We start from the raw sequence: 16,163 nt of genomic DNA, 5'->3' as shown, positions 1-16,163 counted from the left end.
TGTTATGAGAGAGAGAGAGAGAGAGAGAGAGAGAGAGAGAGAGAGAGAGAGAGGGAGGGAAGGGGGAGAGAGGACGTTTCATTCCGATACGTCGTGCCTTTCGACGATGCTTGCTCGCGAATAACGGCGAATCATTTCACGATGTGACCCCCTTAATATATCCGATTAGACGAATATTTGATGAATTTTTTCTGCACGAAGTGGATTAAAGTGGGAAATATGCTTCTTATATATTTTCAAAGAATTAGACAATAATTGTATGTAAAAAATGTACATTAAAAAAACAGTATATTCTAAGCGAGATGATTTGATCTATTAATAAAAAATTTACGTGGTACTGTTTCAACTTTTTCTTTTTAAAAGGAATATGTTTATTTGAGACAAAATGCTCTCTTGTTGCAAGAAATTTCTATTAAGAAATTCTATTAAGAACAAAAGTTGTTTGTAAACTGTAGATAAAAAAATCGAAATTTTTCAAACTTTAAGAATCTTGTGCTTAGAATATCTTTCTTTTGTAGAATCTACATCCCAAAACAGTTATATACATATATATAATTTTTTTGGGTGTAGATTCTACAAATGGAGATTTTTATTTTGCTATGTTAACTCGTCGTCGAAAATATCTAAAAGACCCCATCTAAAAGACGAATTCCATTTCGTTCTCTTTAAATCTCTATAATACCTTCAGAATTTTTTTCTGATGGTTATTATTAAGTGTCAATACTTCACAGAATCATGAGAGATTATATAAGCTTTGAGAAATTATAAAAATATAATAAAAAAAAAAGAAATAGAAAAAATTCATCAAAAAGTTCACCTTTCTAATGACGAGTTAAAATAAAGTTGATTCACTACACGGCAACACGTCGACCACCAATGCGATGTGGACGACAAGTCATGTAAAATTGGTTCATCATGGGACGTGTTAACGGTTAATCTTTAGTCACACAGTAAAGAGAAATTAGGCTTATAAAGAGAAATTAGGCTTATAATAGCCTCTACGCTGTAATAATACAATATGAAATCAGGTAACACAAGCTGAAAATTATATTTCAAGAAATCAATATTTATTATTGTACCATAATTTCATCAATCAATACACTATTTTGTTATAATAATAAATATTGATTTCTTGACGTAAGAGAAAAATTATTTTCAAGCCATATTATTTGACGTTACATTACACTATTATGCCTGTGTAGAGTCTTTTATAGGCCCTTTTTCTCTTTACTGATTGAATATCAGAGCCTTGTCCTTCTAATTGCAGTTAGTCTTTAGGTTTGCGATTTTCTTAGTGAACTTACGTATCAGGAACGCATTCGACAATCGAGCATAACGCTCCGGTTGAGCGCGGCGATCGAAAACCGGCTGGATATCTCGTGCACGGTGCAGTTTCTGGCTGAGCAACAAGTTTCTTTGAACACATGTCCTTCGGGGGCATCTTTACTGAGAACTCAGATTATTATATCATAACGATCCGCAATGTGTTTATGATTTATCGGGCTACTCTCGCTCGAGGAAGTCTTTTTCTTTCTTTCTGCTTCGGCTCTCTTGGCCGCACATCGACCAATGCGTGCGTGATAGGGGAATATGAACAATTTTTTTATTTTAGACGAAAAAACCAATATTAAATGCAATAATTGCATCAATAACTGTCAGAAGTGCTAACAAATATATCTCTTATTCATGATCATTAGAAAAAGAAAAATAAACTGTTCAAAAAATACAAAATTTGTTGCGGGTACTATTTTGTTAATTTAGCAAAACTTTTCCTCGACCTAGCCATCTCAACGTTATTGCGGTAGAATGTATCGATTCGTAATGTGACGAAAACGCTCGGTCACTTTTTCCACTAGCTCCGCCGAAGATTAATTTTCAATAACTATCGTTGGACATAAAGCGAGTAAAACTAATCGGTCGGCGTATCAAAGCACTCATTCATTCTTCGGCACGCTTCCTCTTAATACAACAGGAAGCGTGAAGTTAAATGACTAAGCAGATTATTGCAAGGATCGTAGACTGCACTCACTAACACACCCGATCGATTCATACGTAAATTCAGGAACGAAATTCACCGTTGAATTCTCCCCTTCGCTCTTTCTCCTTTTCTCTCTTGAGGAACCTGTTGCAGGTTCCGAAGGAGTTCGAGGCGGCGCCACGAAAATCCGTGAGATCTGAAATTTCGGCTGCGCGATCCCGCGAATGGGTTAGGCCGACTCTGGCAATCGGTTCCGCGTCTTCTTGTTAGTCAACGATCGTTCTTCGATCGCCGAAAGGATTAACGAGTTTCGTAGAGCTTGTCGAGGATGCTTAGGAAAAATCCGCCCGACACGGAGTCAGATGGCCATAATCGTAACCCTGCGCGGGGTGCCGACTTTGACACCATAAGGGTAGCGAGAGGTGGCCCAAAATTGTCCGTTCCCAGCTCGTTTCGTCGCTGTACCTGCAGCCTGGAACGAATCCCTCGTCCTGCAGGACGCCGCGCTGCGAGAAAAGAGGTCGCGATCTCTAAATTCGATATCTGGGCCATCGAGATCTCGACACTTTCGGCACGAATTTTGACGTAATCATTCGCACCTTTCAACCCACTTTAGATGATTTCGAATCTGAAACACAACCAGTTTCGACTTTATTTATAAGAATCTGTAGCAAAAATTGTATGTTTTTTTATACACATGGAGGAAATATTGTAGTTAAAATTATATTTATTTTACAATATTTTTTTTTGTAAAGCTGGACTATATAATATCAAATGTTTGATATATGTAACTGTAATCACATAGAAAAATAATTGCTACAAATTATGGTCAAGAAAATAATGTTTAATTAAATTCCATTATAATGTTAGTGATAATAATTTTATATGCATATTACTACCATTTTCGTGTTAGAACAATTAAGAATATGGTTGGAACAAAAATAATTATAATTTTAATTTGATCAACATTTTTTTTCTCATATCTATATCTAGTTTACTATAAAAATCATTCAAATAATTATAATAATTTTGCAATAAAAAATCAAACGCGCATAATATTTCCAAACATATACACAGTAATTTCAACCATAATTCAATATGGTTCCATATGGTTACACAAATTTTGTTGTAATTCCTTGTTGTAATTTTTTCATGTATCCATATGGCATGTGAAATTACAATTGGAATATCTTAAATTTCATTGAGAATTATGAATTGTCTAGGGCGGATTGAACGCGAATATGTGGCAATAGTTGTGCAAGAATGATCCAACTCACAAATTTATGAGAGAAACTCGAAGCTATTTACTTTTTAAGGCTAGAGTCGAAATTTTTATCGACAGAATACTGCATCGATTTTTTCTGCAAAGTTTATATTATGTTAACTGCACAGAATTGCAAGTGTTCTTACACGATAAAAGTACGTGCGAGGATAAATTAGAACATTGAATGTATAATATGACAAAAACAATAAGAAATTTCAAATTTAACATTTCGAGTGTAAATCAGTTTGTCAGACTCTGTTAAAGTCAATATTCTTCTGAAAACAAAGATCTGTATATTGAGTATGAATTTTGCTCCGCTTAGAAAAATTTTGAAGAACATAGTTCTATCTTCGCATCTGAATTCAGAAGCTTCAGAATATCGGAAAAGTTTGCAGAAAGATTCTTACATATGCATAATTCTGTATGTACAAGAAATACGAAAAGAATGACGTGATTGTGATGATCGTTTCTACGTTATCGACATTTCAACATTTCGAGTTCGTCATCGACTCCCAGCATCCCTTTAAGTCGTGCATCAAATTTTCATCTTCATTCTTCTCGAAACGTACTTTTTGTAGGTTGCATCATTCTTGTATAACTACGGTCAATTTATTAATCGCCTCTGATAAATAAACTTACCCAAAAGGTACACTCCGATTTCTTTCTAATTTGGCATAAGTAGGCATTTTTGGTTTGCTGATTATAAATATAATATAAATATGAAGTCAAATGTGTAAAATTATTTGAATAAATAAAAATGTTTTAACAAAACATGTAAAAAATTAAAAAAATTATTTATACAAATAATTTCTCGATTTGGCCGAGATTTGAGACATTTTTGACAAATTTAGTATAGATTTGAAATATTTCGATTGGAACCTAGGCTAAAGAAATTTAGAATGGTTCGTATCTCAGCTATGGCGATTTTGTTAAAATTTTATTAAAATTTTAATTAAAATTGCCGAATTTCTCGGTTTGGCCGAGATTCGAACCATTTTTTACTAATTTAGCACAGATTTGAAATATTTCGGTTAGAATTCTCGGCTAAAGAAATTTAGAATGGTTCGTGTCTCAGCTATGTCGATTTTGTTAAAATTATTTAATTATATCTTGTGTTAAATTTTATTTCTTATGCATTTTTATTGCACTTTTTGATAATATAAGTGAGAACATTAAAAAGCTATAAACTACCTTATGAAACTCAAAGTGGGCCAAAATGAAAAAAACATGATCTAAATATTTTTTTGTATTTCTACATTTGTGCCAAATTAGAAAGAAATCGGAGTGTAACTTTTGGGTAGGTTTACTTGTGAATCTCTTCGGTATCAGATGTACTTGTTAAAGTTTTCTAAGGACCTTGACTAATAAGACGGTTCAGGCTGTTGACATTGCTAGGATGGCAGACGGTGGTCACGAGCTTCGAGGCCGTTCGTCCTCACTGTCGTAGCCGTCTGAGACGAATCGTCTGCGCATTAGGCGCGATACGTGGAGAATCGCCGGGTATGCTCTTCGATCATACCGGTACCCCTTTCTTTCGTCGGTGTGTCACGTCTTCCACGTCTAAATTGAAACCGACGACTCGGACAGCTCTCTTCCGCGCGTTTCCATTTGATTTTGTGATATTAACCGTTACGACGGGGTCCGCTTATTCTAACGAGGCGTACGAATAGACGCGGGAAGCAATAACGAAATCGACGGGGAAGGCGCGATCGAAGGAACCGTTTGTTTCGCCGGAACAGTTAATCGGCGAAGCTTCGTCATTACATTCAATTACGAGTGTGTAAGAAACTGCGAGAACCGCGTGAACGAGACGGGGCATAACTTCGACGAACGGAGGAGAACGCGGGGGCGAAACGAAGGAGGGCAGATAATCGAATCGCTCGGGCCAATTTGTTTTCCCGGGCGAATGGGTGCGGTGCGACGCGTTCGGCGCAAATTGTGCCTGAAATCGATTTTCAGCGATCCTTTAGAAGTTTGATCATTCCCGGACACGCCCCACGGCCGAGTGACCACTCGCTCAAAATCTGCCTCAGCTTCCCGCTGTCTCCCTTCGTTTTCTTCCCGACATGTCCGCGCCCTTTCCCGTCCCCCTTTCTAACGGGACGTTAACCATGCTTTTCTCTCCTGCCTCGCGTCAGTTGTTATTAAAGCAATACCTTTATTTGTAATTGAGCACCATTTAAATAGTAACACTCAAATAACAGTAATAGAACACTCAAATAACAGCAATCGTACATTAGCAAACATTAGCGAGAGATTTGAAGACATTCCCTTGTTTAATCAAGAATTAAAGGCTTTGTTAGACTGAAAGAAAAATTGTCTAAAAAATCAAAAAATACTTATTCGGTAGGTACTAATAACATATTTAATTAAATTTAAATAAAATAAACAATTGCTTTTTTCGTGCAAAGCTAAGGTTTTGAGAAAATATATATTTTCATATTTTAAAAATATTTTATGTCATAATAAGTCAATTTTGCTCTCGACGTATATTGAAACAACACTTAAACATTTATTTGTGGGATAAAAGTTTATTTCATAGAAATGAACTTTATTTCGCAGAAATCAACTTTATATCTCGCAAATAAATTTTTAACAATTTTTTTAGTGTAGAAAACACCCGTGAAATGAGTTTATCATTCGCGATGAAACGTCGTCTGTCTCGTTGGATCTCGTCGGTTTCGTAGCGTGGAATTATTTCGCGGGCTACTTCTTCTTTCTTTTACTTTTAATTATATGCAGTGTATCTCAAGGACGAAGATCTCGCGTTCAAAGGATCTTACCGGCATATATATATCGCGGGAGATCGAGCCTCTCTCTCTCTCTCTCCCCCTCCTCTCTCTCTCTCTTTCTTTCGTAGAAGCCCGCGCGCCGAACGCTGGTCCGACCGTTCAGGTAATTAATGATCGCTAATTACCGGACATCTGGTGCTGGAAGGGATCCTTATTTACGACAGGAAGGTGGACGTCCATCTAGAGAAAGAAACGAAAAAGGAAATCATACGAAATCGCTAACGAGCTCTATTGTGGGGCACGTGCCGCTGTCCGCCTACGTATACCTTGAAACGCGACGGATCTCTTTTCTTCTTCTCTCGATCTAGCCAATCCTTCTGGAAGGATAACGGAAGGATGGGGCACGATCGCAAAGTCTCGTGTTTTTGCCGCTTGTTTGTCACGTCGGGCCGATATATTATAATCCGTGATGCGAGCGAACAAGTTCATTCGATATCTGTCTCCTTCGTGCTGATCTCGGTGTACACGCATGAAACAAAATAATATAATATTAAATTGAGGCACGCCTGTTTTAACAAAGCCGGCCGCTTTTCGTCCTCTCGCCTGTTCGTGACGTAGTTTGTAAGAACAATCGGAGATATGATAAATCGCTTGTTCTACTTCTCATCGTTACGAACTCTTTTGCGCTTTCATCGAACAAATTAATCCAAACTGTTTCTCGCATTAAAAATTTAACGAAATTATAACAGGCCTTATAAGAGCCGTGCGTTAGGTTTAATGTTACTTTATTATAATTATGTAAAAAATATTTTTATTTTATATTTATATTTATTTTATTTTTATATTTTTGTAGCTGTAATCACATAGAGAAATAATTACTATAAATTGTGGTTAAAAACGATTTTTTCATTAAATTCATTAGTGATAATAATCTTGCATGCATGTTTCTACTCTACAATTTTACTGAAAAAAATATGGTTGACCAAAAATGACTATAATTTTAGATCAACCATTGTGTTCTTCAGTGTACGAAATAAAATAATTTCGATTGCCTCAATGGCATGCAATTATGATAAGGCGTAATTAAATCTAACGCACCGCTTTTCTACAGGCCACGTTAAAATTTTGTATTCTCTTTTATCGAGAATCGTGAAGATATCCAGAGGATGACCGGATTCCCCCGGCAGCTCGCATATAACACGCGATCAGTAACCGATCCGCCGAGCAATTCGACGTGCGTTAATCGACCATTTGGTCGAGGATCGATTGAGGTGCGCCGTACGTGGGCGCCCTTTTAAGGGCCCCGCGTCATATTCTCACGCGTGCACATCGCTCTGACGTCTCACTATGTCGCTTCGCGACTCGCGCTCCCCTCTGCCCATCTGGAATCGCGTTTATCGCCTTCTTAGGGCCATCCTTGTCGGCGAGATCGTCGTAAGGAATGTTGTCCGTTCGCTGCCGGCGCTGTTCGACAAGCGACCCGGCACGAGTGACATTCCCTTCTGCTGAAATTCGACGTACGGCCGCACGAGTGGCTATTAAAAACGGAAAAAAGGACGAGGCGTCGATACGTTTTATCCGTTTCGATATCACTCGGGCATGCCGTCGACGAATGCCGACGAAAAGCAGTGGCGGGTAACGTCCGGTAGTCCCTCCTGAAAATTAATTACAGACAAAAGTAATTATCAATAAAAAACAATTATTTTATATTTTATCGAGTCAAAAACAAAAAGTTTCGTTCAATTTTTTTATCTGCAAGTGTAAACCAGTATACCCGAGATGTATACCCATGTTAGGCATTAATCGATTAAAATGTTAGTTGACTAAAACAACTGATAAATCAGTAGTCCAAATTAATCAGTCGTCATCACGAATAACTTAATCGATTGATTATATTAATTATTAATCAAACTTTTTTATTTGATTGACTATACAATAATTAGTAATTCATTTTATCAATCGATCAAATTATTCGTACGATTACGTATAAGACAATTGATTATATAATTTTGATTATTGATTTGCCGATCATTTCAATCGAATAAAATGTTATTCGATTAATGTTCAGCATTGATGTATACGGAACTGGAATATTGATGGAGGATTATAGATAACGACAGAGATTATTTAGTTGATGAATAATTTCTTACCATACATTGAATGTGCAGTAAAATTACATTTAACACAGAAATTGAATCGAACTTTCTGACTACCGAATACTAGAGTTCCTCTAGTCAGAATTAGGATAAAGCATGATGATTCCTAATTGGCCCGCATCCTGTCTGCCATTTTTAGGGATGACATGAGTGGGAGTGAGAGAGAAACTTTGGTAGAGATGAAGGGAAAAACTCTAAGACTGAAATGACAAAGCACGCTGCAGCTTCCCAGACAACATAATGTCTAAAATCGGGACATAAGACGTCTTAAAGATCATCTTTAAGGTGTCTTTCAGACGATTTACATATGAATGTCTTTAAGGCGTAAAGATGATCTTTAAGCCCTTGTCCATAACTTTGCTTTAATTCTTAAGCCGTAAGAAATTGACCAATCACAGTTAATTATTTTTAAAATAATCGACTGCGGTTGGTCAATTTATTACGGCTTAAAGATTAAAGCAAGGTTATGGACAAGGAGTAAGACATCTTTTGTCCCGATTTTAGACATTTTAGATATGTTCTCTCTCACTCGCTTCCTTCCTATAGTAAGGAATTTATATACAAATACGGTATGTCCCAAGTATGATTCTCTTAAAGAACTCTACCCGATACTTGGTAGATACAAAAATATAACTCGTTGCTCTCGCTTACAAGATGTCCTTTCCCACGTATCGCCATATTCTCGCTTTGGAAATACCAACTCATCGCCGCGGGATTTGGCTCTTGGCTATTCTTTCGCGATATCGTATTTAGCGACGAATAACATTGTTTAATAGAGTACAATTCCTGTTTTGTCGGCTGGCTAGTGTGCAGTTTAGTATATTACACGCTGCGAACACAATGCATCCCGGTAACATTGACGACAGCTGCCGTTTGTCATGCGCGTAACGCCGCATTAATCCGCCGTCCAGTCCTTTCGGAAGTGGAAGGAAGAGCGGTCGAGGAACAAGTGGACAAAGAACAAACGCGACGCGAGTAATTAGCGAAATTGCGGAGCAACGTCTACGCGACTTGAGGAATTCTCACGGCGTCGTGAAAAAGATACCCGACGAGTTGCGCGCGACGTCTCGGTAGGAGAAAGCTATATCGAGGAGGATATAGCGTGATGACAAAACCGAAAATAATGAGGGCGCCATCGAAGAGAAGCGCACGTGAATCGCTCGTATCCGGAATGGGAAGCCCTCCGAGGGGAACTCCGAAAGACGGAAGGGTGAACAAGTGCGTGTGCCGGTCACGCGCCCGCTTGCCGACCGGAAAATCGACGTTTATGCACGAGATGACCGGAAGAATGCGGTATGACAATCGTGCGTCGCTATATTCTTTACACTTCCGATCGACACGGTCGATGCGACTCCGAGCGGTCTATGAAATAAAGCGAGCACGTCCGTCCGACATTCTTGTTCTCATATCTCGAACGCGAAATCGGGAAACTATCGCGTTCTACCACTTCTTCTATCCGCGAAAATGCGTATCTGAGTCGCGATTTCGCCTGTCTCTTTGCAGGACACCGTGGAATTCTATGCAGCACATTTTCATTCGTTTCCCTTGCGCTCGCTTGCGCGCACAGTTCTTTATTTACAATTGTGTACAAAATCATGTCGTTATTCGATACAATTGATCGCCGCACACTTATCATGCATTATACAGTGAGTTTTCTTATAGGTTATAGTGTGACAAAAAGGATTTTCAAAAATCTCTCTATCTCTGTCCCTTACTCCTTTCTGATTCGAAAAGCCGCCTACGCCTCTTATTTCTATAGAAAGAAAATCTTTGGACGCAATTTCTTCGCCACTGCTCTTTGCAGTGTTGTTCCTACTTCGAATCTTTGGCGTTGATCGTTTAAGGGGGTACACCACGTTGGAAAACGTCAAATGAATGATCTCTTTAGGAGTACTCGCGGGAAAGTTACAAAGAAAAAATCGATCTTTATATTATTCTATTATAGTGTATGCACAAGTAACAAATAGCATTAATATGTTAATATAATAGTTTGTTAATTTTGTAAAAATGACGATACATGACTCTGTCGTGTAAAGTAGTGTCGATGATAACTCGAGTAATTTCAAACCGATTTTAATCTACATTTACATAGATATTTATAAAATAATTTATTATACAATGACTTATCATAGCCGTTTTTATTCTAACCTCATTAAATTTCAAAATATCTAAGAAAAGTATGTTTAAAAACTGATATTTTTATTCAAACTTAGATTATTCTTTCAATTTACTTTTTTTTTGAAAATTTTACATTACATTTTAAATAGTATCTTATTAAATAAAAATTGTTTTAAAATTTTGGATCTCACATATGTGTTTGGGAAATATAACTGACATCACTGCACAAGTCAACGGCGGTTGAGCTCGCATTGCTATTTTGTTTACAAGATCAACAAGTTAGTGTGTCCACAGTGCTATTTGTTACTTTAACATATCCACCATAACACAATAAAAAGTGAATTTTTCTTCTTTGTAGCTTTCCAACGTGGCACATTCCCTTAAATGCATAGGGTATACTTTTTACATTAAAATACATCATTTAGATAGCGCGACATTAAAACATAAAGATAAGATAGTAATCTTGACTAGATAGTAATCGTAGTAATCATAGATTTACAATAAACAATTCATCAGTGTCACGACTCGTTCAAAGATATTATTAATCTTAAACTTAAGGAACATGTCGTTGGTCTTAAAACCTAAAATTGTAAAACTTTCGCGATTAATATAATAACTCAACCATACAATGATTATAGTTATCGATTTTATCTCGCATTTTTGATTGAAAAATCATTGAAGAATTATATTTCTCCTATTTATACGCTTTACTGAAATTACAAGAGGCTGATATGACGTAATATAATGTTATTGTTTTTATAGATAAATCTAATATATCTGCGAAGTTACAGACTTTATACCTACTATCGCGTTTAATCTTTGGATCTTTAGCTGTTTCTTTGCCTTATATAAGTTGAAGTACATATATATATATATATATATATATATCGCAAAATACAGACATACTTATGCGTCGTTGCATCTGTGACACAATGTAAAAATACGTATGTAAAAATCTAGTTAACGAAGTCTAACACACTTGAAGACCGAGGTCTATTTTCTTAATTTTACGCGATCATATATATTAGAAACATCTCTCTCAAATCAGATTATAAAAAATATATATTTCAAAAAACGTATATTATACATGTTAAATACACAATGAAGCAAACCAGTTTCGGTTTGCACCCTTCACATAGTGACAATAAAAGTAGTAATTTGCAAATGTTCAACTCTAATAAGAACAACATGCGATCAAGCTTTGTCGAGCACATAAAATTCCATTAATCGAAAATTATCCACTAATCATTAGTCTCGAAATCAATTATAATAGCAGTGCTTTCTGTGTGCTGGCTGTGCGATTCAGTCTTATTGCATTTTTACAAAAGTGTGATTCGTTTTGTCTTTCGATATTCATTAAAATATAATTTGTGCGTATTTTCTGCTAGTTATTACATTTTAATACCCTTCATAGGGACTATACAATTTGTGTGGTTTGGCTTCACTTAAAATTAAGGAAATTATAAAAAGATTAAGTCAGTATTTTTTAATACTTTTATAGACCACATGATTTTCTTCGGCTTCACTTAAAATTAGGAAACTTATAAAGAGATTTTAAAAAAGTTCTCAAAGTAAAACAACGCATTTTTTAAAGACCACTGTTGCACAGAAGAATTTAACCAAGGTCCAATTAGCGAAATGGCACACGAAATTGGAAGGAATATGAAGGGTGAAGCGTGTAGTACTTGCGTCTTCCGGCTAGCCTCCGTCTATCTCTTCCCATCGTGCCTCTGCAGAAGATCACACAGGGCTGCTATGTAGCTTTGTGCCATCTGCAGGGTCTCGAACTTGCTGAGTTTGTGATCGGTTCCCAGACTGGGCACGACCTCGCGCAGTTTGTCAAAGGCGTCGTTCAGGCCGTTCATACGACGCCTCTCACGTGCATTCGCGGCGAGGCGCCGGCGCTTCAGGACTGTCGGTGACGGCGGAACGTCACGGCACCTCCGTCTACCCTTTCGCGGACTCACCGGCGGCGTCGTCGGCATTTTCTGCGAACAATTGCCGACCGAGTTCAAAGCGAATCGTGCACCAGCCGCGCGTACTCACTAGCTGAACTATCCGATTAACGATTTTATTAACCTTACAATCTTAGCATGGGATCTTTAAGAGAATATTATATCCAAAATAGTCTTTTCTTATATTTTACGTGAACCCAAAAACCTAATTAAATAAAGAAAATATTTAAGTTCTCGATATAAAAGATAGAAAGTAATTTTTTATATTGGGTCTCTCAAGATCCGATGCGTCGACTCGTGTTCGAAAAATAGCGCGACGACTGTAGGGTTAACCAAATCGAATTTTGTCTCGAAAATTTTCAGAGAGAGGGAAAGACGTTTAACGATTATTAGCTCTCTGCATCTGACCCGATAAATTATTTAACATGAAGCTTTTATATATTTCAACAGAAGACGCACACTGAGAGGAATTATCCGATAAAAAATTAACAAACGGATATTTCCGATCAAATTCTGATCAATTTTTATATCTGGTCACAATATCCGATTAAATTTAATCGGATACTTCCAATCATAATGGCATTTTGTCAGATAAACTGATCAAAAAATTATGAACCAATACTTCTCATTGGATGTTTTCTGATCGGATACAAAAATTTATCGGTATATTGATCGGAAATATCTGTGTGTTAATTTTTTATCAGATAATTTCTCTCAGTACGAATCATCGTTACGCTGAGAACAAAACAGTTGAATCGGCAAAATCGGCGCTCGCTCGCCTTCAAAGAGATATCATATTTATTAACCAGTTAGCTGTGTTGCCCTCTTTTAAAAATACCTAAATTGTGTTGCAAAATGAAGCGATGACGAGTATACTCGTCGAACACAGAGTATGTGCAGTTGCTATAATATTGTATTAAATTTAATTTGTATGAGTATACTCGTCATAACGCTAAAAATTGCCATTTCTTCATGGCGAGTATACTCGTCATACACAGCTAACTGGTTAAAAAAAACAAATTAGTGCAACAATGAGATCTGTTGATACAATTACTGAACAAATCGCGCGATCATTGAATCAATTGATAACTCACTACATCAATTAACGAATTCTGTTGATTCAAACAAAGTTTCATCGACCCAACCATTTTTCTTTTTCTGTATAAGCGTTAGGAATTTTTACTTAAGAGTTTTTCCGAAAGCATGTCGAAGATAGTTAAACAGGCAATTAGATCGATAAGTGGAATTACTTGAGTCGAGATGACAGGCTCCCAACAACTGGCGCGTGGTTCGACAATCGTGAGGACCGGCTTGCTATTCTCTAGGGGTTGATATCTCGGCTCCTGTGGAGGAGTCTCGTAGCAATAGGGCGGCGGCTGATAGTCCATAGAACTCTCCTCGTACAACGCCGATCGCGGCGACATTGTTTGCTCCATTGAGTGCGGCTGCTCATATCTGCAAATAATGAAAACGGCGAATCTCGAAGCGAATCCTGTCAATTCGACTCGGCCCCGACTAGAATCGCAATAATCCCCGACAAGTAGTTAGTGATCAACCTGACCAATTAATCACTGACCACACATTGACAGTAATGTCTGCTAGATGAATAATAATTACTACTTTCCGTCGATGATTGCGATTGAAACCCGCGGCGCATTCGCGACGGGATGAAAGGCGAGCCGACTGCGCGCGCTTACCTTTGCGGTGTGACAGGCGTCAGGACGCCGTAGGGTCCTCTCTCGTATCCCTCCGGAGTCTTCGTGTACTCGGACACCACGTCCTTAGCGTAGTCCAACGTCTCGACCTCCCTGCGTGGCGTGAGCTCGTTCTCGTGCGCGCAATTGTCCCGATACGTGATCCTGCCGGAGTCGTAACTCGGCGAGTTGTACGGCGACGGGTACAAGGGGTCGTAGTTCCTCGTTGGGTTTGGATACGTGGGTGTCAGCATCTCGGACTGCGTGTTCTGGTAGTTGCAGTGGTGGTTCGACAGTAGAGCCATGATCGAGCGGGAGTGATCACTGTCATTGACTGAGCACGTCGGGAAGTCTCTGCTTCATCGGTCAGAGTGCGAAGCAATCCCGTTTCACAAAGTCGGCCTCGCGAGGAGGGTGGTTTCACTGAGTCCGTAGGCAGAGTCGTTTCTCTCGTGATAGGAGCAAAGAGTTTTCACGACATTTCTCTTTTCTTCGTCACATAAACCGGAGATCACGTTGGGCCGGAACGCAGCGCGCCAGCATCGATGCGCCCAGTCGCATCCCGTCGAGTTCGTTAACGCGATCGGTTGTGGTGGCTCTCGTAGTGGCGACGCACTCTGCGACAAATGATTTCAAAACGTCCCCCTCGGCTTTTCAACGACTGTCATAGTCGCGACACGATCCGGGATAACGTCAAGGAGGAAATCCCCTGAAGAACATCACCTGCTCGCGTCTACTCGCTCGCCCTCTTATTTCGCTCTCTCACTCACAGTCCCCGTTCACTATGGCGCCTTCCCCGTGATCAGGACCGACTGGGAAGCACGGGGACTGCACTGTCGAGTACTCGGGTCGACAGGACACCGGAGTGGACAGCGCAGTCACCGATCCTCGCGGTGTAAAGGTTCGAGTCTGAGTGCGGCGCGTGCCAGAACGTCCGTCAGCAGATCAACATATGGTTCCCACCTTGTTTTCTACCGATCCCTATGGGCGATACGTACACCTGGCAGCTCATTCTGGTTCCTCCTGTACCTACCCCTCTCCTCCTCAGGTTCTTGGCCGTCCGCTCCGCAGGCACGCCCGCACCGCGAACGCGTCCTTCCTCCGCGAGCCGCCGAAAGGCGGTCGACGATCTGAAAGAAAGACAACCGCGAACATTGCCCGTGAGGAAATTGAGGCCTCCTATCGTAATCGGTAATTGTCGCGAGGCGATCACCTGCGAATATGTCCTGCCATGTGCACTGCCAGACACGAAGGCTTGATCTCTATGACTATAATTAATTATCACTAATTACAATCACTTGCGGCGGCATACTTCTTGTTGCTCCAACAATAAAGTAATAGCAGCAATGTGGCTAACTAGCGCTGTAGTGCCACTTTACAAAATACTCCTCGATGGACTGTAATTATTTCACTGTGCAATTATAGTCACAAATACCAAGTACCTTTTTTCAGTGTGCAAGAATGGCACGAGAGAAAGGTGTAGAAAAAGAAGATAAAGGGATTCTATCATTGTTATATATCTGTCGTGGTCATTAAATTTGAAACATCTGCAAAATCTGTCGCGATTTTCATGTCCCGTTGAAACCGCAACTTTGAATAAATGGCGTAACGGTACAGTCAATTAAAGATCCAAAGGGCTTACGACAAACTGGTGAGGTTCTTAAATTCGTTGCAATTACTCCGAGGTTGTCGAGAACGGATGATGAGTATGTAACAAATATCGCGGCGATACCGTCGAATTTTGCAGCGTTGTTCGACGGATGTCGATGTTACGACGCAACGGCATGCCGAAATTAATTTTCAATTTCCGATTTCCCGCCTTTCTTTCTTCCCCGCTGTCAGCGTTCGCGTCACGAAGGCCGGCGGAACAACAGATGCTTTCACAATAGAAGCCGCACCACGTGCAATAACTATATGTGGCATATTATATATATGTTGCCGTTGTGTAGGTAGCGTGAAAAGGACAATGAAGATGTACCTGCGGGGGTACGCAGGGTCGTACCAAAAGCGGCCTGTCGTTGTGTCTAATTTAAGAAAAAAAAACACGAAAGGGTTGCAAGTTCAAAATTTGCTTTTGCGAGAGACGACAACAGAAATATTTCTTCCAGAAATACTTTGTGCAAGTTGATGGTCGTTACTGGAATTGATTCTACAAAAAAATTTATGCAGCAAAATATTACATTGAAAAAAAAAATACTTGAGAATTCATTTGTGGGATACAAAATTTATCTCAGATAAACTTTATATTTTACAAATAAATTTTCAA

The 16,163-nt window shown here is 38.9% G+C and overlaps 1 protein-coding gene across 1 annotated transcript; it reads right to left on the bottom strand.

Moving 5' to 3' along the window:
- Positions 1-9,436: 9,436 nt before the first annotated feature.
- LOC116851324 (protein Fer3-like) lies at positions 9,437-14,811 on the bottom strand. Its single transcript, XM_032830627.1, has 3 exons — positions 13,901-14,811; positions 13,454-13,658; positions 9,437-12,236 (listed from the first exon to the last, which is right to left on the bottom strand). The coding sequence occupies exons 1-3, from the start codon at positions 14,200-14,202 to the stop codon at positions 11,958-11,960; spliced, it is 786 nt and encodes a 261-aa protein (XP_032686518.1). The 5' UTR covers positions 14,203-14,811; the 3' UTR covers positions 9,437-11,957.
- Positions 14,812-16,163: the final 1,352 nt, after the last annotated feature.

Source organism: Odontomachus brunneus, unplaced genomic scaffold (genome assembly GCF_010583005.1).
Source record: "Odontomachus brunneus isolate Ranch 3 - 2012 unplaced genomic scaffold, Obru_v1 Obru_scaffold_171, whole genome shotgun sequence".
Lineage (NCBI taxonomy): Eukaryota > Metazoa > Arthropoda > Insecta > Hymenoptera > Formicidae > Odontomachus > Odontomachus brunneus.
The sequence above is the reverse complement of the archived record's forward strand: the minus strand, read 5'-3'. Positions and strand labels throughout refer to the sequence as shown.